Below are 19,228 nucleotides of genomic sequence, written 5' to 3'. Positions count from 1 at the left end.
GTGGGGGTGCATTGACAGTGGGGGAGGCTATGCATGTGTAAGGGCTGGGGGGGTCTGGAAAATCTCTGTACCCTCCCCTCAATTTTGCTCTGAACCTAAAACTGCCCCCCAAAAAATAAAGTGTTAAAAATGATGATGATGATGATAATAATAACAATAAAACCATCTAGAAACTTGTCAGAGATAGCCTAAAGTTTTAAAACCTACTTTCCTACTTTTTTTTTTTAAATCAAGGTGTTACTGACTTCAGGGTTCTCTGACTCCCAGGTAGAAACAGACACGAGGCCAAGGGTGGCATGGATAGCATTACTGCAAGCTCATGTCCGGGCGTGAGGGAGACAGCCTTCGTGAGAAGGATACCGGGCTGCTCCCTGAACAGTGGCTGCAGAAAGTGTTTGGAGGGGCTGAGGCAGGAAAGGAGCGATGTCTAAACATGTAAAGGTGGGGAAATACGCAGGCACAGTTAACAGCACATGCTCCTTCACACATAGTAAGTGTTATTTGCCTGTTCCGCCTCCATTCCCGGGTGTGATTTTTAGCATTATAAAGATAGGAAAAGGTGAAAGGTCAGGGCTGTGGTCCACTGTGGCTCTGACTAGTCTGGTCTGGTCTTTGCAGGAGTTGCAACTCATAGCTTGTTTCAAGTTCGTGGCTTCTGGCTTCCTGACTCAGTGTAGCGCCTGCAAGGTGGGCTAGAGAAATGGGTGATCAGAGGCGGGTAAGGTTTTCTGCAAGTTCGTGTTCTGTAAAACAGGTGGCTCAGAGAGGAAAACTACCAACGGGCAGGCAGGCAGATACTCAAAGAGCTTTCATTTTGAAACACTGAAATTGTAAGGAGATTAGGGCCTAGGACAACTTTATCCCAACCTGTGGCAAGGGCCTCAGAATCCTTGTCTCAAAGGCACTGGGCACGCCTCTAACATTGGGTACCTTTCCTACACTCCAGGACATCTCACTTTTCCTTAGCTGGAGTTCTTTCTTACCTGTGAATGGTCACCACTTAAGAAAGGTCAGATGTTCTCTCTGAAGAGGAGAGGGACAGAAATGTGATCAGCAGGTCTTCGGGTTGAAGAGGTTATTACTGGGAAACTCACTTGCCAAGCTGTTGAATAAATGTAGCTCATGGATTTTACTGTGGTGCCACAACTGACTTTTCATGAATGCCGATTAAAGTTTAGCATCTTTTTAAAATTAAAAAAAATATATTTATTTATTCTTGAGGGAGTGAGAGAGAGAAAGAGACAGACAGACAGAGTGCGAGGGGAAGAGGGCAGATAGAGAGGGAGGCACAGAATCTGAAGCTGGCTCCAGGCCCTGAGCTGTCAGCACAGAGCCCAAAGCGGGGCTTGAACTCACGAACCGTGAGATCATGACCTGAGCCGAAGTCAGATGCTTAACTGACTGAGCCACCCAGGCGCCCCAAAGTCTAGCATCTTTAAATTGTTTACATCTATGATAGTGGAATCAAGTATTATCATCTGTCAGTCCTTATCCCTTATGCTTTGATTTGATCTTTTGAAGGGGAGAAGAAGGAATGGAGTCACAGGGGGTTCAGGGAACTGTGTGTAAGCCAACACATCCGTGCTGCATCCCTGGGATGGTGGCTCCTTATAAAGTCCAGCTCATTATCTATATGCCCATAAAATGCTTTCTAAATGTCATACAAAATTAAAAAAAAAATCCCAAGCCCAAATAACCAACTCACCCCAATATCTGCGGTGTTATTGGCTTTACTTTGTTCTCTATATTTTGTTTCCCCAAATTTGGGGTAAGTCCTTGAGCATGTAAATGTGGCAAAAAAAGCAAGTAGCAAGTTATTGGAAAAAAATCTGCACTAACATATGAATTTTTCATGGCTTTATTTTTTTTTCCTGGAGACTTCTCTGTAAGCTGGCTAAGAAATGTAAGTTGTATTAATTTGAGGCAAAGCATAACTTGCCATTTTATGTTTTAACTATGCATATTATTAAAACATGATGGAAAATGGGGATTTTGAAGACAGGGGACGTAATAAATTAAGGGTTATCTGCAAATCGCATACATGTGAGATTGTGGAAGGGGGCTCCTGACTACGGGGCTATTGGTGCTGTGTGGTACAACACGATATGATAAATAATGAAAATTGAAGCACAACACTATATGAAATTGAAAACTATAATGAAAATTGAAAACATGTGACCCTGTAGATGACGCCCTGTGAATCGCGCTCAGCTTATCTTAGAGGAATTGTCATACCAGATGATCGATGTTATTTTTATGACACAGAGGGAGAAAGAAAGGTAGAGAATGTTGTGCAGATTACTCAGTTGCTTGGGCTATATGAGCATCTTACTGAGCAAGAAGCCTTTCCTGCAAAGAAAATGGATCAAAAAGTCCTAAGTGACACATGTCCTTGAACCCTCTGGAGAAGTTTCCAGTGGAAACCAGGAGGGTCAATGTTAGGTTTGATTTCATTTAACTGTTTAATCAATGACATTGAAAAAGGAGCACACATCACCCCAATGAATTTTACAGAAAACACAAAACTGGGAAATGTTTTCTAATGTCAGCGAGGAGTAGAAACGTAATAAAAATGAATCCAGAGAGGTAAGAAATACAGGCAGGGAATAACAGAATAAGATTCAACTTGGAAAATGGCAGAGCAACACATCTGGGGAAGACGTAGCACAGGCGCAGTTGGAGAGTCAACGGGAGGCTAAGAGGCTGTCGTGAAGGGACCTTGGTGATGGTGGCAGTGAATCAGGTGTGTGTCTGCAATGTGATATGGCAGCGCGAACAGCCGGTGTTATTTCCATCCACGTACAAATTGGCCTGGTGCCCCTGGGGAGGAAGGCGGCTGTGTCATGTGTACTGCCCTGGTGAGACTAATGGGGACCACAGCAGTCCGTTTTGGGAACCTCATTTCCAGAAAGATCCACTCAAACTAGAGAAGAGAGGCAAAGCTGATAAGGAAATGAGTGGCAGCCTCCAGAGAGGTGATCAGTTTAGCTGAGGAAGCTTTGCTGGGCTTAGCGAACAAATTGCGTCGGAAAATAACACATTGACTACGGTGCTCGGTGGTGTTGGGTGAACTCATTTATCCCTTCACTCGGCGGGCATTTTACTGAGCACCTGCTCTGTGCCAGGATCCTGCTGTGCTGGAAACTTGGGGAAACATGGGTGGATCTGTCTGTAAGGGGGGCAGATACGTAACAGTGTATGCAAGGGTCAAGGTGTGCACAATTTCAACACACAGGAGAGCCTCTAAGGATGAGGGGGAAGGCAGCGCCATTTCCACAGGGCAGGAAGTGGGAGGAAGTGGCATCTCAGTGTGTGGGCACCCTGTAACAGTGGGTCAGGACAGCTGGAGTCTGAGACGGAGTAGGGGTGATAACCTTGGAATAACTAGGGGAGGCAGGCAGTGCTGATGGTGGAGGGGTTTGTACTGAATATTAGAGAATTTGCACTTGATTTTGTAGGCTATTCTTCTCAACCTTGCCTAACGATTAGAATCACCGGGGCCATTGTTAACATGAAGATTCCCAAGCACCTGCCCAGGGGATTCCAGTCTACTAAGCCTGGGTTGGAATTTGGAGATTTAACAGGAAGCCTAGGTGATTTTATCATCAGGTGGTTTTGGGGGCGGGGGCGGGGGTGTCCTCTGCTTTAGGCCTTGGAAAACCCATGAAGCATTTAAGTCTTCTGACAGATCACTGTGTTGGCTGCTCAGGGCATGGGTCCCTACTACATTCGGCGGTAGGAATGGAGGGTCATGAAGAGGTCAGAAGAGAAGTCTCTAGTAATCGACTGGGTATGGGCAAGAGAGTGCTTGTGGCCGGCCCCCAGAGGTCTAACTCAGTAGTATGAGCAGGGTGGTGCCCGCAGCTAGTCCACGGGGGACGTTCAGGATGGAGAGCCAGATGTCTGGAGGCCACCCTGCACCGATGCCCGCTAGGGACACAGGCATGTGGAGCCGAAGCTCCTATCTGATCCAGCAAGTGGCATTGAGTCAGGAAGCTGTAACCGTGGGGGTAGATGAGCATCCCAAAAGGCAGGGGTGGGGGTAGAGCTCCAGAAAACACCAACATTTGGGGCAAGCGGAAGGAGGTATCTTGGCTTGGTGTTATTGGTCCGGGCTCCTCCAGGCCAGCCCGTTGGCCACCTGGGAAAGGCAAAATGTTCTTAGTAGAAGGGCAGCATCACAGGATGAAGGCACAGCAGCTCTTTGTCAGGAGGCCAGAAGGTCAGTCTGTGGGAAATCCAGAGGAGCACAGGGTCCTAGGTGGGGACCAGTGCATTCACCTTGATCCCCAGGGGCCCAGCGAGCCTCGTATCTTCCGCTCCAATAACAGTCATCTCTAGGTAGTATCTTCTCTCTCATTCTTCATGAGTAGGTAGGATACAACAAGGTCAATAGCAGCGTTAGGTCCTGCCTGACCCCAGGGACAGCAGGGCGTGGAGTCCCGAGGGCCCTGTACCCAGGAGTCATGTGGAGATGTAGGAAGGGTGCAGTCGACAGAACAAGGCAATCAGGATGGAAATAAAGGAATATGATCAGAGGTTTGGGGGTAATTCCCAGGAGGGAGATGAAGAGGCCCAGTGAGGTGTTTTTCGAAGGGGGTGATTTATTGGGGTGTTCAGAGTTTTCTGACTAGATACACCAGTGCAGAGATTTTCCAGCATTCTTGATTCTCAATGCCCTTAGGTCAAAAGAAATAACTGATAATTTTGCTTTTTAAGGAGTCGGGCCCATCAGTTTAATATGAATATTTCTGTCCTAAAAACGGAGAGCATAATACATCCCTAGAGACTGAGACAAGCTATTCTTTTTAGTGGAAATTCCAAAATCACTTTTGAAATGAGGTGAAGATTTGATAGTTTAGGGGACAAAAATCAATGCAGAGTAACGTGTGGCTAGTTGTGATATTGTTGTTGTTTTTTTTTTTTTTCAAATAATGATACTTTCTGAAGAAGTTCACTTTATTCTGTCCCTGTCGATGCACAGAAGTACCCGACCCTGTGTTTGTTTTCCATGCTCAGTGTTAACTGGTCACTCGCTGTGTGCATCAGGCATACAGTTCATAAACGAAGTCCACTGTCTTCCCATTACTGGGATGTTAGGGTCCCTATAGCCCCTCCACATGCCCTTTACCCCCTCTATCCTGTGTCCCTGCATCTAGGCACTTGTGTTTCATCCCTGCTCTATTTAGTAATCCTTTGACCTCCCTGCTTCCCAAGGCTGCCTCTGCTTCCCAAACTTTGAGGGTCTCCCTGCCATTGTGCCTTTTCCATCCACCTTGAAGTCCCCGTGGCGCCCCGACTTGCCCTCCCTGCATGCTGATTTGGTATGGTCCCTCCCAGGACGTGTAGACACGGTAGAATTCTTGACATGAGAATGGCCCTGAGCAGGGATGAGAGGCTGGACTAGCTCCTAAGCCTGATTTTCTTCAGGTGCCTACAGGGGAATTTCCAAGATGAAGCCCAAGGTCTGTCTGTGGGGCTTCCTGTCAAGGGCAGTCCCTGGTGCAGACCTGGGTGCCGTATGTCCTTCACGGTGACTGAGCTTTGAGATCGGCTGGTTTGCGGGATCAGCCCGCAAAGGCCCTTCACACCGGTGGGCATGAATTTCCAAGGCTTGCGACAGTGAGGTGGCCATTCATTTTAGGCTTCTTCTCTTTTTTTTTTTTTTTTTTAATTTTTTTTTTTTAACGTTTATTTTTGAGACAGAGAGAGACAGAGCATGAACAGGGGATGGGCAGAGAGAGAGGGAGATGCAGAATCTGAAACAGGCTCCAGGCTCTGAGCTGTCAGCACAGAGCCTGACGCGGGGCTCGAACTCACGGACCGCGAGATCACGACCTGAGCTGAAGTCGGACGCTTAACCGACCAAGCTACCCAAGCGCCCCTAGGCTTCTTCTCTTAAGGGACAGCAGCTTTGATTCCCCAGACCTCATAAAAAGTTATCCTCGATGGCTTTTCAGCCCAGCTCTGCCACCCACAGACTCAGAAGACTGGTCTTCTGAGCCAAAATGAATCTGCATACTTTCAGATGGAGGCGTTTGCATTAACAGTGAAAATGCTAATAATAGAAGCAATTTGCAAAGGCTGTTCTCCTGCAATTTAATCAGTATTTCAGTCTGACCCCCAAATAACATATTTTAATAAGCCAAATTGCTATTTGACTTAAGATGATATAAATAAGCTTTAAATGTGGGGAGTGAACAAAGCAAATGGAAAACTCTGTTACCCTAAAAGTATTTGGGGGCAAAGATGAAATCATAATTTCTTATCTGACTATTTAACCCCAAAATGTTAGAGGGAATTTAATAATTGGATCTGTAAGTACAACCACAGGGAATCAATATTTCAAGTTTCAGTGGAAGAAATTAAATAATTCCTTTTTCTCCAGAGACAGAGAACAGATAATTAGGAATGAGATTTACTAAACGTTTAGTGCTACTGCTTAATTAAGCAAGCACACATCATGATGTTGAAAGTGTCAACAGGTCCAGATACTCAAAGGGAACAAATTGACAACGGGAGTGTAATTTAAACTACACTTGAAACACTTCTTCAGTGTGCCTGCCCTCACTCCCAACTGCCATGGTCTTGGAAGAGTTGAAGAGAGTGAAGACTTAAACAAACCTCTTTCAAGCCCCCTGCTTATGAGCCTGTTATCGCTGTACTTTCCTTAAAGAGAGGGATGGGTGGAGTGATCCCCACCCTCTCAGGGCCCCAGCCTCACAATCCAGAGAAGGAAACAGGTCGACATGTGCACAGATCTGATCGATATTATGGACAGAGCTAATAAAAAGGGAATGTCAGTGGGCCATACATGAGGGTGACGCTGGCTTGGGAGTAAGGGAGAGAGCTCAGGATACGTTCTTGGAGGAAATGAGAAGGTCACCTAGAGGACGCGGGATTCCACTGGGCCACAGGGTGAGGAGGGCTGTGGTCGCTATGGGCCATCCATGTCAAGAGACGAAACAGGCTAAGCAAAGCTAGATAAGGGAGAAAAGGAATTTGCAGATAACTTGATGAAATTGGATGCACGTTTGTGGCTGGTGAGGGCTGGAGGTGGGCAGTGGTTAAGAGCCAAGTTTGGCACGGTAGACCTGGCCAGGGACCTTGACTCCAGGGACCCTGCCAGGTTCTTCTTAAATGCACCCTCACACCTGACACTGTACGTGGTACACAGAAGGGCTCGGTGCTGATTTTTTTTTTTTTTTTTAAGAAAGAATGAATGAGTGACCCAAGCTCTTGGGTAAACTGCCATTTTAATTAATTTTCATTAATGGCAACGGGGAGTGGAAGGTGGTAGTAAGAAAATATATAGACCTGACCCGGAGTCGTAACTGGAGGGGGCAGTTACCAGGCCCTAAGCGTCAGTATTTCCTAACCATTGTTTGGGGATATACACATGGTCTTTGTCTTCTGTAGCTGATTCCATTTCAGAAGGCAACCTTCTTTTCCAACTGCTCTGTTTAATAGGAAGTCTATTTAGTATGTTTTTTTTTGTTTGTTTGTTTCCTCTTTTGCTTTGTTTGCTTTGTTTTTAGGAATTTGTCCTACAGTGGATGCAAAAGAGGAGTGGCTCGAAAAAGACAAAACTGGAGCTTTTCCGTTTCTCATTAGCTGCTCCCTGTAGGTCACTCAGAGGTCTTATTCACATATATGGCTTTGTCTGAGCCCCAAGAGAGACTGCCTTTGACCTAACTCTTAGAGACACAAGGGGGAAGTGAAGCAATCGGCCAACTCCGGAGAGCAGAGACAGAGAGAGTCTCTGTGTCTCCCTGGGGTTACAGTTGCCTTCCCTGAGAACGCTGATCCAGTTATAAATAGTGGCCACACTGCTACATCTTAACAGGGTTTTCCTTGGGAAACCATCTCATCATTGAATAAGAAGGGGTAGTGAACTGAGTATATTCATTGTTGAATTTATAGCAAAAGTGTTGACTCATCTTTATTTTCTTTAAGGATCTTCTCTTGTGAGTACTTCATATCACCAACCTCTTCTGGTCTCCTTTTCCGTCCTGTTGATCTGTGCAGGAGGCTACCTAAGCAAACTGAGGCAGGGAGGCATCTGCTGTCTGGATTCCCACTCCCTCCCTGCCCCCCACCTCCCTGAGTGCAAATCAGTGAGGTCTACATGCCAGGGACCAAAACTTTAAATGGCTGCCCCTCCCAACTCCAGTGGACTGAAGAATCATCTTCTGCTTAAGGTCTTGGGACTTCCTGCCTTCATTCTATACCAGACTGAGAACTCAGAGGCCATAGAATGAATCACGGCAGGCTCAAAGTACATAACTTTGAGGCCAGAACTTCGCAGGGAAGTCAGGCTTGGGGGCCTGTTGCTTTCATGTGAAGGGAGGTGGCAGGGTAGAGCAGGTGTCTCCCTGGCCTCTCTTCCCAGCCTTCCAGAATGTGACCATGTCATGGTCCCAGCACCAAGTTCCTTTTAGAGGAGGCCTTGACCACCATGGTGTGATGTTTATTGCATTTATTTGTTCGTTCAAAGTGACCGTGATGTATAACGGGCCAAGAAGGATTCTAGGAAGTGAGGAAGACAGATGTAGTCCCAGCCACCATATACCTTCCAGTCAGCTAGGAGTGGCAGATAATGACCAAGATGAATGAGAACACATTCTGCAGGGAGGGAGGGCGTGAAACACTGCATAATCATTGGAAGAAGGTCTCTCTGACTCAGATTCTCCCCACTTTCCAAGTTTGAGTCAGCCACGTGGGGAGACCTATATCAATCGTTATAGATGGTCTGCCCTTTAGAAAGTAACTTTCTTGAAAACTGTGTTCTTTTGCTCTGAGACATGCTATGAGGAGGGCACCTGTTGGGATGAGCACGAGGTGTTGTATAGAAACCACTTTGACAATAAATTTCATATTTAAAAAAAATTAAAAAAATAAAGGGGCCTTTTGGAGTTTTTGTAAACAACACTCATGCGATGGGCTTACTCCTTAGTTTTTGCAGTTATTTTGTTTTCCCTGGATTAAACACAGAGGCATTGTCTCAGTTTTCAAGCTCTGGACCCTGCCCTGGACTAGAGGAGAGATTGAGGCCCAGGGTCTGTCTCCTCATCAGTTGACTCCCCTCTCCCACATCTCCTTGAACTCTGTGCCCGCCTCTCTACTACGAGTGGGTGAGGCAGGCAGGCTTCTCAAAGTGGAGTCCCGGGACCTCCAGACTCAGGATTTTCTGAACGATGCACTCCCTCATCGTGCACATTCCCAAGCCCTCCCTAGATTTCTCCAGTCGGAAGCCCAGGGGTGATGCCTGGGAATGTTCATTTTAGCAAGAGCCCCAGTTAATTCTACTGCACACTAAAAGTTTTAGAAATCTTGGTCTTTGGGCACTCAATGAAGGTAACACCCTCTGTGATTAAAATCAGTGTAACCTGGGAGGAGAATACTGGGAGGAGGCCCAGCCTGTCCTGCAGTGAAAGTAGAAAGGCGACAGTGTGTCTCTTGAGCTCAGGCTGGTCTTTCCGTGTCCTTGCTGTATGCTCCCTGAAGCCTCCTCAGCCCTCTGGCTGTGCCAGGACCCTCTCTATGCTCCTCTCCATCAGTACCTGCATTCTGGAGGGCTTTCTGTATCAGAAATGTGCTGTGCACCTTCCTTTGGATGTAACCCACGATTGCAGTTTAAGCTCCTTTAATTGTAGGATCCTTTGTTAGAGGAGCTGGGGACACAAGTGAGCAGATGAGAAAGAGTTTGGGAAGAAAGGGAGCCTTTCCAAGGCCCCTAAAAATTCTCAGCCACCTGTTCTACAGATGATGGGGTCAGGCCTTAATGCAGGTCCAGATAAGGATGCCAGTATTATCGCGGCGAATGGGAGACCAGAGAGTGAGGTGGGAGGCGCCTCAGCCTGAAGGCCATTGTCACAGGGTCTTGGCATAAACTCAGGGGACACAGTCTGCTACAACCTGTGAAACATGCCTTTCCCAGGGGAGTTGGCAGGACATTCTGTCCAAGTTAGGAATCAAGGCTCTCAGTTTTCACACCTCTTTGAGTGATGGTTTCCCCACGGGTCTCATCACAGGGGGCTTGGCTGAGATTCTTTCTTCCCAGCCTGCTTTTTCCAGACACAAAGCCGATAGGATCGGTTTGTCTTGGTGCCTCTGCGCCACATTCTTCTAGACCGTTTGATCCTGTAGCCACTTTCAGCCAGTTCTTCCCAGAGGGGCCGATATCCAGTGAATCTCACAACTTGCCCCTTTTTAGATTTCATCTGATTCTGCTGTCTTGGGCAGAGGCCCCCAGACAGCCTGCGGCTCTGTCATCTGGGCCAGCCCCTCACCAGAAAGTCAAACAGGCTCTTCCCGCTGGGCACCAGGGTCCCAAGGAAATTACAAAGCCGTCAGTAGGTCAGTTGATGACTTGGCTTTGAGCCCTCTTTACTCCTTTTCTCCACTGTGAGCCCAAACCGACTGTAAACGGGCCTGGGAGTCGGACAGAAATCGAAATGCCCACTTTATTCCAGATAAAGCTGTACCAAGAAAAGCAGTTTGGTGCTGAGGCCTAATTGGACTTCCTTTTGCTTTTTTTGGTCCATTGTGCTACCTTCCTCGGCACCGTCTCCCCGGCCCAGCATGGGGGCCCTGGGGCCCACACCTCATGGGTGGAGGTGGTCTGTGTAGGTAGGATGAAAGAGGAGAATGCACATGAATGGCCACAGGCAGGCTCCCCAGGAAGCAGGGTTCGCTGCACTCCCAGCAGCTGGGGTAATGAGAACTTCCCAAGGGGATGCACGCTGCCCACCCCTTCATTAGCTGTTGCTAAGAGCCCAGTCTCAGAGCATGTGGCAAGACAGAGGCTACCTTGAGTGGGACTTTGACCACATTCTTCTCACCCAGAGAGGGGCAGTGTGTCACAAGCTCCCAAGGATCGGGGGCTCCTGTCAACCCCCTTGCCTAGAGAGTAGGAGGTGAGTGGATGTGGGAGTGGAGGGAGGGTCAGGCAGGGTTACTGCAGGAACAGGGTCCCTTTAGGGAAGCGACAGACGTGCTATCCCAACCTTGGAATCCCAGCACAGAGCATAAGCGCCCCCCACCCCCAACCCATCATGACCCTACAAGACAGCCCATTGGTTAAAAGGCTGACTGAGTGCATGTGAATTCCTAACCTTTGAGGGATCAGGCTGGGAACTCCCCCAATCATAGGTAGTTGTCAGAAGGTAAGGACTTTCAGCTCTGCTGAGCTGATGCTTAGGAAGAACCAGCATTCTGGGTACGAAAGGCTCCTTGTTGCCTTCTCCCCAATTGTCTGAGAGTCCAGCTGGGTCACCAGGTAAGGCAAATGCAGTTGATAGTGATAGATTCACTGAATCTTGTTTGAAAGATTAGCCTTCTGATGGCTAAGTTCCTTGGAAACCGTTACGAATGCTCTGTGATCAAGAAATTTGCATTTTATTTCTGAAAGTCTTCGATCAACACGAGCAATCTGGGGTTGGAAAATTTGCCACTCTTTCCTTGGTCAAGCAAAATGTTTCCTTGAAGCATTTTATCCTCCTCCGTATCTACCCCACAGTGGCCTCTTCCACTCAGTGTGTCCAGGGTGGCCGCTATAAATTTCTGACCCGCAGGTGCAGCTGTGTCGTGAAGGAGGGGCGCCAATAGTCAGCCGATCCACTGCTGGTCCATTACAAAGCCCTTCTGTCGGCCTGGCCTTGTCCCACAGCGTGTTTCCTTACAGCGTGCAGACTCAGCCACATGGCTTGACAATGTATCAAATTCACTTTGAGATAGCATGGGATTAGCGGCTGAAACCAGACAGTTAATGGCAAAAGCCCGGGAAGATTTCTGAAGCTCCAGAAGAGGCCATGTGAAGATTTTTCTTCTTCTTTTTTTTTTTAATGTGTCAGTTTAGTTCTTGTATTTATTTCTTTATTCAATTATTTTTGAGGTGGGAGTGCAGAGGGAGAGGGAGGGAGAATCCCACGCAGAGAGAATCCCATGCCCAGTGCAGAGCCCAACCATAAGATCCTGACCTGAGTCGAAATCAAGACTGAGCCACCCGGGCACCCCAAGAGTTTTCTTTCTCGTAGGAACAGATAAAGTTATGATCAGAGTTGCTGATCATTATATGCAAACAAAGTTGCCGCATCTTCCCATAAAACAGTTGCACTGGGGGAAAGTGAGGAACATCTATTAATTCCTTGCTTAGAGCCCTGATAGCTCAGAATCTGTTTGTTGGCTCTTTCAACGCATGTCTCTGTAAATTGGTTAGGGAGACCTTGTTATCTTTTATCCCAAATAAGGCAAAGCAATTGTTAGTGACCACATCAAGTTAGTGACTACAATTTCTGAAGAAAATGGCAACTAATTTTTTTCAACCTGGGGTGTATCAGTGCATCTCAAACAGTGCATATGACTGACCCAGGGTATCTGGTTTAAAAGCAGATTCTGATCCAGTAGGTCTGGATTGCAGACCCTGTGATTCTGCACTTCTTCCAAGCCCCCAGGTGACACTGTACTGCTGGTCTGTTGATCATATTTGGAGTGGTAATGCTCTGGATGATGAGGGCATCTTCGATCTCCCTAAAAACTCAGCTCCTTGGAGATAATCTGTTTTTCCTTTCTGTATTGTCTCCACTGGGTCTCTTTATGCTTATCCTAGCCTGGGCTCAATTAGTTGAAGCTATGAAAGCCCATTCAAGCTAATTCAGAAGGAAGGTAGGGATAGTTTAGGGCTATGGAGCTCATAAAATGCAAGGATAGCAACCATATTCCATAAGCCCTCTTGGGACCTAGTGCTCCAGCAACACCATGTCCTCAGCCCTATGAGCCCTCTGACCTCCAGTTTCCTCTTGTGGGTTTTGCCCTCTGCTCCATTCCAGTTGCCTGTGTTTCCAACATGGCCGCTACCCAAAAGTCCACAGGCTCTTTCAGCCCCAACGCTCTCAACAACCATATATATTATATTTCTTAGCTTAAATTCTTGGGGGAAGAATCTGACTGATTGCTCTGGAAGTCAGCTGTGAGTGGGGAAATTAAGCAGGAATGATGATGGACAAATTATGGGACTTCTCTAATACCATGGGCAAGACCAGGTATACACTAAGAGTTCATTGCTGGAGGGCCAGACTGCTTACTTTGCGAGGCAGTCAGAAAGAAATGGATTTTCCATTTATTTGCTAGGCACTTACCAGCTGCCAGGCAGTCTGCCAATGATGGGGATATAGAGGTAGAAGATCCAATTTCTGGTTTTAAGGAATTTAGGTTCTAAAGGGAGAGTTCTTGAGTTGTGGCAGACCCAGCTTATAGCAGACTAAAGCCTGCCTTCTGAGAAAAATTAGAAAGCTGAAAAATAATTTGCATTTCAGCTATCCTAATTTCATGTTTATATTTAATCAATACATTTGGATTACATAATTATATGTGCACATGTATCTTTCAGCTATCCTAATTGTTCTCTGAAGGACTACCTAGATAAATAGAGCGTAGAGAATTTAGTGACCCCAATTGTTGGAGACACTTAACTCTTGAAGGAATTCAACCATACTTAAGCAGCACTAGTTAAGAGAAGCTATGTAGACAGTATCCATCAGGATGCTTAGGAAACAAGCAGACAGGATCAAAAGCAAAAACAGATAATGGAAACAAGTCTATGGGTGATGCAGATATAAAAGTTATCAGGCACGTGCATTGACATAATATGATTGATATGGTTGAGAAATTAGGTGACAAGCTGGAGAAATTCATCTGAGAGCTGGGATGTATAAAAATGAATTAAATTAATTAAATGTAAAAAATAATTAATAGGGGTGTCTGAGTGGCTCAGTTGGTTAAGTATTTGACTCTTGACTTTGGCTCAGGTCATGATCTCATGGTCGTGAGATAGAGCTCGGTGCTGGGCATGGAGTCTGCTTAAGATTCTCTTTCTCCCTCTCCCTCCACCTCTTCCCCATTTTGCACTTGCTCACAAGTGTGCTCTCTTTCTCTCTCTCTCTGTCTCAAAAAAAAAAAAAATTAATATATGGGCTTAATAGCAGGTTAGACACCGATGAAGGGGGTCAGTGATTTTCAAAATGGGTCAATAGGATATACCCAGTACAAGGCCTAGGGAAGTAAAAAGATGGAAAATTCAGATTGAAATTCATGACAACATAATACAAAAGGTTTTTTTTGAGGGGGGAGTAGTAAATAGAGGTAAAGTTTCAGAGGATCTCTGCCATAAGCCTTGCCTCTCATACTAATTCAATCTCCAATCCAACCTCCTTTATCTTTCTATTCAGGTCCTAGATGTGTGATAGCCACTGACCACAGGTGGCTATTTAAATTTAAATTTAAAGGGCACCTGGGTGGCTCAGTTGGCTAAGCATCCAATCTTCATCTCGCTCAGGTCATGATCTCACAGTTCGTGAGAATGGAGCTCCAAGTCAGGCTCTGTGCTGACAGTGCTTTTTGGAACCTGCTTGGGATTCTCTTTCTCCCTACCCTCTGCCCCTCCCCCGCTCGGTGCACGCTCTCGTTCTTTCTCTCAAAATAAATAAACTTAAAAACATTTTTTTAAACTCAAATTTAAATTTAAATTAAAAACTGAATTCCTCAGGCTCATGTGGACTAGCCACATGTCACATTCTCAGTATCCACAGGTGGCCAGCGGCTACTACATGTACAGAATGGGCATAAAACATCTCCATCGTTCCAGAAAGTTCTATCAGACGATAATCTCATTCCTTGATGTTTTGGGCTTTTTTGTCAGGTTAATTTTTATAATTTTATCCTATAATTATATTACTGTTATGCATGGAACCTTTCGATAGCTGCAGCCTCTTTAGTGTAATGCTCACGGATTTACGCTGTGTCGCTCAATTCTGTTTCCCTGGTTGCTGAAAGCAGGCGCAGTAAGTTCAGCGATCACCCACTGACTAAAACTGTACAAAATCATTTTGAAATGATATTTATCTTCCAGGCCCTCTGGGGGGAATTAAGTTAAATATGATAACACGTAGCCACAAGAGCAGCAAGATGCTTGGCACATGGTAGGCATTCAGTAAATGAGATGTCAGTCAGTCACTGAACACCATTCCACAACTCTACAGAGGAAACAGAATCCCTGAAAAGGGGAGAGAGACAGAGTGTGTGTGTGACTGTCTCTCATGGAATGGTGCTCAGAGCACAGACCCTGAGTCATCAGATGACTTCAGGCTCCTCTATCCAGTGGTACCCAGGCAAGTGCACTATACTTTATTTTTTTTTTAATAATTTTTTAAAATATAATTTATTGTCAAATTGGCTTGCATACAACACCCCATCACCCCATGCTCATCCCAACTATACTTTAGAAAGATGTCCGCTAGGGGCTCCTGGGTGGCTCCATCAGCTAAGCGTCCAGCTTCAGCTCAGGTCATGATCTCAGTGTTCGTGGGTTCGAGTCCCACATTAGGCTCTGTGCTGACACCTCAGAGCCTGATGCCTGCTTCGGATTCTGTGTCTCCCTCTCTCTCTGCCCCTTCCCCACTCGTTCTCTCTCTCTCTCTCTCTCTCTCTCTCTCTCTCTCTCTCAGAAATAAGCATTTAAAAAATTAAAAAAAAAAAAACAAACCAGAAAGGTGTCCACTAAAATGATTTCGGTTCTTGGAATTCCTACCGGGAAACTCTTTATTTTGCTAGTATGTGGGGCAAGTGGACTTCTGCCATACCGAGTCCCAGCTTTGCCATTTATTGGATTTTAGACAAGGGCAATCTGATTCCCCCGACTGGTGCCTCCATTGTTGTTGAGTCATTGCACCTCTTTTTAACGTGTGAGTTGTGATAATCAAATGTGGTTTTGCAAATGGAAAAATTACTTCATAAAGGTGAGTGCCCTACATACCGTATGGCATCATTTTGGGTTACCGTGTGGGCTGGGGCCATAGCGTACTGCACTTCATGCTGTCCCATTTCTTTTTTGCCTTACAGTGATTTCCCTCAAAGCGTCTGAAGATTCATCCTTTGAGAAAAAGAAAGAGACCTGGGCATTTTTTGAAGGTAGACCTGGCATGTTTCTTTATTATAAGATGCACCTCGCTTTTAGATAATAGAAAAGGAGTAGAATGGGAGGAAAGTGTAACCAAACTTGGGGGGGGTCACCACTTGGGGTACACCAAATTGAACACAACCCAAGGAAATACTGAAAGTGAAGGACTTTTTATTACTTGTGGCAAGTAAGGAGACAGGGAGCTAGCTCTCAAAGCACTGTCTCCCTGTGGGGTTAGTACGGGAAACTTTTATTCAGTGCATTAGGGGGCGGGGACGGGGAGTTTGTATAGGCCCTTGTATAGGTTGACAGGCCTACCGTGTCAACCTGCTAAAGCATACATTGTACGTTCAAAACATGGCAGAAAACTCCCCCCATAGGAGGAGATGTTAGCATAAAGAGCTAAAGGTGACTTCAGGTCAGCCACTGGGGCTTCTGTGCAGGTCCTCAGCTCCAGTCTGGCTCAGATTGGCTCACATTAGATGTGTCAGGAGAGACACATCTAGAAAGGGGCTCTCAGGTGGAAACACCTAGCTGGGCGTCTCCTTGGCTGGACCTGTTTGTTAGTTCTGCGAAACAAACCTCATTCCTTTACTGCTTTTGTCTCTTCCCCTTCTCCCTGCGGCTGATACCTTTCCTCCCTCTTACTTGAGTAACTTCCTATTGCACTTTAGCTAACAAAAGGAGCCTGAAGTCTTAGTTGTGCTGTGATGTCAAGTTGTTTTCTTATCCTAAATTTACTAAAGAGTGGAGTGGGAATGCCCGGTGGTATCAGCCCGTGGGTTTTGAAAGAGCAGAGGTGAAAGGTCCAGTCTGTATAATTTGGGCTTGTTCGTTTTGTTTTGGCTCCAGAATTCCTACTGCAATGTAAAAAATGAAATGTGCAGGGGTGCCTGGGTGGCTTGGTCGGTTAAGCGTCCGACTTCGGCTCAGGTCATGATCTTGCGGTCCGTGGGTTCGAGCCCCGCATTGGGCTCTGTGCTGACAGCTCAGAGCCTGGAGCCTGTTTCAGATTCTGTGTCTCCCTCTCTCTCTGCCTCTCCCCTGTTCATGCTCTGTCTCTCTCTGTCTCAAAAATAAATAAACGTTAAAAAAAAAAATGAAATGTGCACCTACTGTGACAGAGTTTATCTCAGGTTTCATATGGAGTTGGGGATTCTGGAAACAGTCTGAAAACCTTAAGCAAGTGATTTTCAGCCTACATCAGAGCCCCCTGGGGATCTTTAAAAGCACTGATGCCTGAACCGCATCTCTAGAGATTCTGATTGAGCTGGGACTTGGTTAAAGCTCTCCAGGTGATCCCAGCATACAGCCCTGGCTGGTCCCAGACCAGCAGCATCAGCATCAGCATTCCCTGGGAACCTGATACAAATGCACACTGTTGGGCTTTACCCTCACTTACAGGGTCGGAAACACTAGGGGCAGTGCCCAGCAATCGGGGTTTTCATAAGACCTCTGGGTGATTCTGATGCGCTCAGGTTTGAACCTTGGAGTGGCGATTCTCAGCAGGAGGTGATTTTGCCCCTCCAGGGCCTATTTGCCAATGTCTGGATACATTTTTGGTTGCCACAACCAGAATTTTGATGTTACTGGCATCTGTTGGGAAGAGGCCAGGGAGGCTGCTAAACATTGTAACAATGCACCGGTCAGCTCCCACAGCAAGGAATTATCTGGCCCCAAATGTCAAGAATGCCGAGGTTGAGACACCTTGCCTTACTTGGAGTAAGGAAGGTTCACAGAAATTATTATCACAAAGTAGATGAGGATTATGGCCAAAAGCAATGAAAGAATGTACTTTGTGAGTTCTTAGGCAGAGCCTTTGGTCAGTGAAAAACTGATTAATGTCAAAAGGTGATCAGGAAATTGTGAAAGGTGACATTTTGTGAAGGCATGACATTTACTGATGATAAATCACCTTGCCAAACAGATCTAGGGACATGTGTGTGCCTTGGGGGCCTCCCACCACCTTTAGTTAACTAACAGATGTGATGGAAGGAGATCTTGCCCAATGAGGGGGCAGGCACTTGGATCTAAACCCACCTCTTTCAATAGCCAGTTAAAAGCAGTGGATGGAGGCGCTTGCTCTCTTAGGAAACATATAATCATAATTGTGATCATTATTTGCAAACTAGAAGGTGTCACCCAGGTAGGCCATTAGGTTTCAAACATTTTCTTTCTCAGATCGTGTGATCTCCAACAGCGATTCTTTGCATTCCCTGCCTTTTCTTAGGCAGGCTTTGTAGCTGTCTTTTTATTTAATGACCCTCTCCTAGCAAAATAATCCCCAGCTCTCTCACTCAGCCTTTCATTCAGGGAATGCCTGTTTGTTAGCAAAGAGATGAAAGCAACTTTAATCCACACGGAGCAAAGTAGTAAACAACTGATTTACCCCATGTTCCTCGGAGCTGCCCCATGACCCGGGCCCTGGGCCCTACGATGGGGAGAAGTATGGAGACATCCAGGGCATCCCTAAGGTAGGTCACTGGCAGCTGTAACAGCGGGAGCCCTGTTTATCATCAGATCCATAAAGATCTCCTGGGGGGTTGTTAGTAACCCTGGTTCTGGGCTCCCCACCGAGAATCCGATTATTGCATTTAGGAAGTGAGCAAAACATTTGTACTTTATTGGGGCCCAGGGTGTTTCCCCAGTACAAGTGGTCTGAGGACCATATTTAGACAACATGGCACAAAAAACAAAACTTGGTATGTTGGGAAAGGTTGCAGCACTTGGTCCCACCATGCCTTGCAGCATAATCAGTGTGTCTAAAACGCTTTGTATGATTAATAGTATTTTATAATTCACATGTAGCTATGGAAATCAGGGTCACTCTCGACCTAACTCTACACAAAAGCCGGAGCCTGACGTGGGCTTACTTGTCAACACAGACAGAGAATGAGGTCCCTTCAGAAAAGCATAATTGGAATCCTCACTATGTAAAATGCCTCAGAGCAGCTGTTTCCAGTGTTCTTTCCCTGTGATTTCGGCAGCAGCGGCCTTGCATTTTGCTTTTTTAACCCAGCCACAGCATTGGCGAGGTCAGGGGTACAGATGAAACTCCCTGGCGCCTGAGCCCAGGCCTTTGCCCTTTTGTTCCTGGATGGAAGGGCTGCTGCAGAGAGTGCGAGGGGACCTCCATCCTCCTGGGGCTCGGCTCAGCTGGCCGTGCGCCCACAGCACAAAACCAGTATCGTCAGGCCTCTTGGTGAGATGCTGGAGTGAGTTAAAATCCCTCAGGGCTATTGCTCAGGTATTTCTCACCAAGCAAGATGATAC

General features: G+C 46.3%; 1 protein-coding gene across 1 annotated transcript in view; it reads left to right on the top strand.

Annotated features, from left to right (window-relative positions):
* VSTM4 (V-set and transmembrane domain containing 4) overlaps positions 1–19,228 on the top strand; it is a 96,030-nt gene that overhangs the window by 15,330 nt on the left and 61,472 nt on the right. The window contains exon 3 of the mRNA XM_042960974.1: positions 15,898–15,966. Coding sequence (XP_042816908.1) covers positions 15,898–15,966 — 69 coding nt within the window. The remainder of the gene's footprint in view (positions 1–15,897; positions 15,967–19,228) is intronic.

Source organism: Panthera tigris, chromosome D2 (genome assembly GCF_018350195.1).
Source record: "Panthera tigris isolate Pti1 chromosome D2, P.tigris_Pti1_mat1.1, whole genome shotgun sequence".
Lineage (NCBI taxonomy): Eukaryota > Metazoa > Chordata > Mammalia > Carnivora > Felidae > Panthera > Panthera tigris.
Note: the sequence above shows the minus strand (reverse complement) of the source record. Positions and strands in the feature narration are given on the sequence as shown.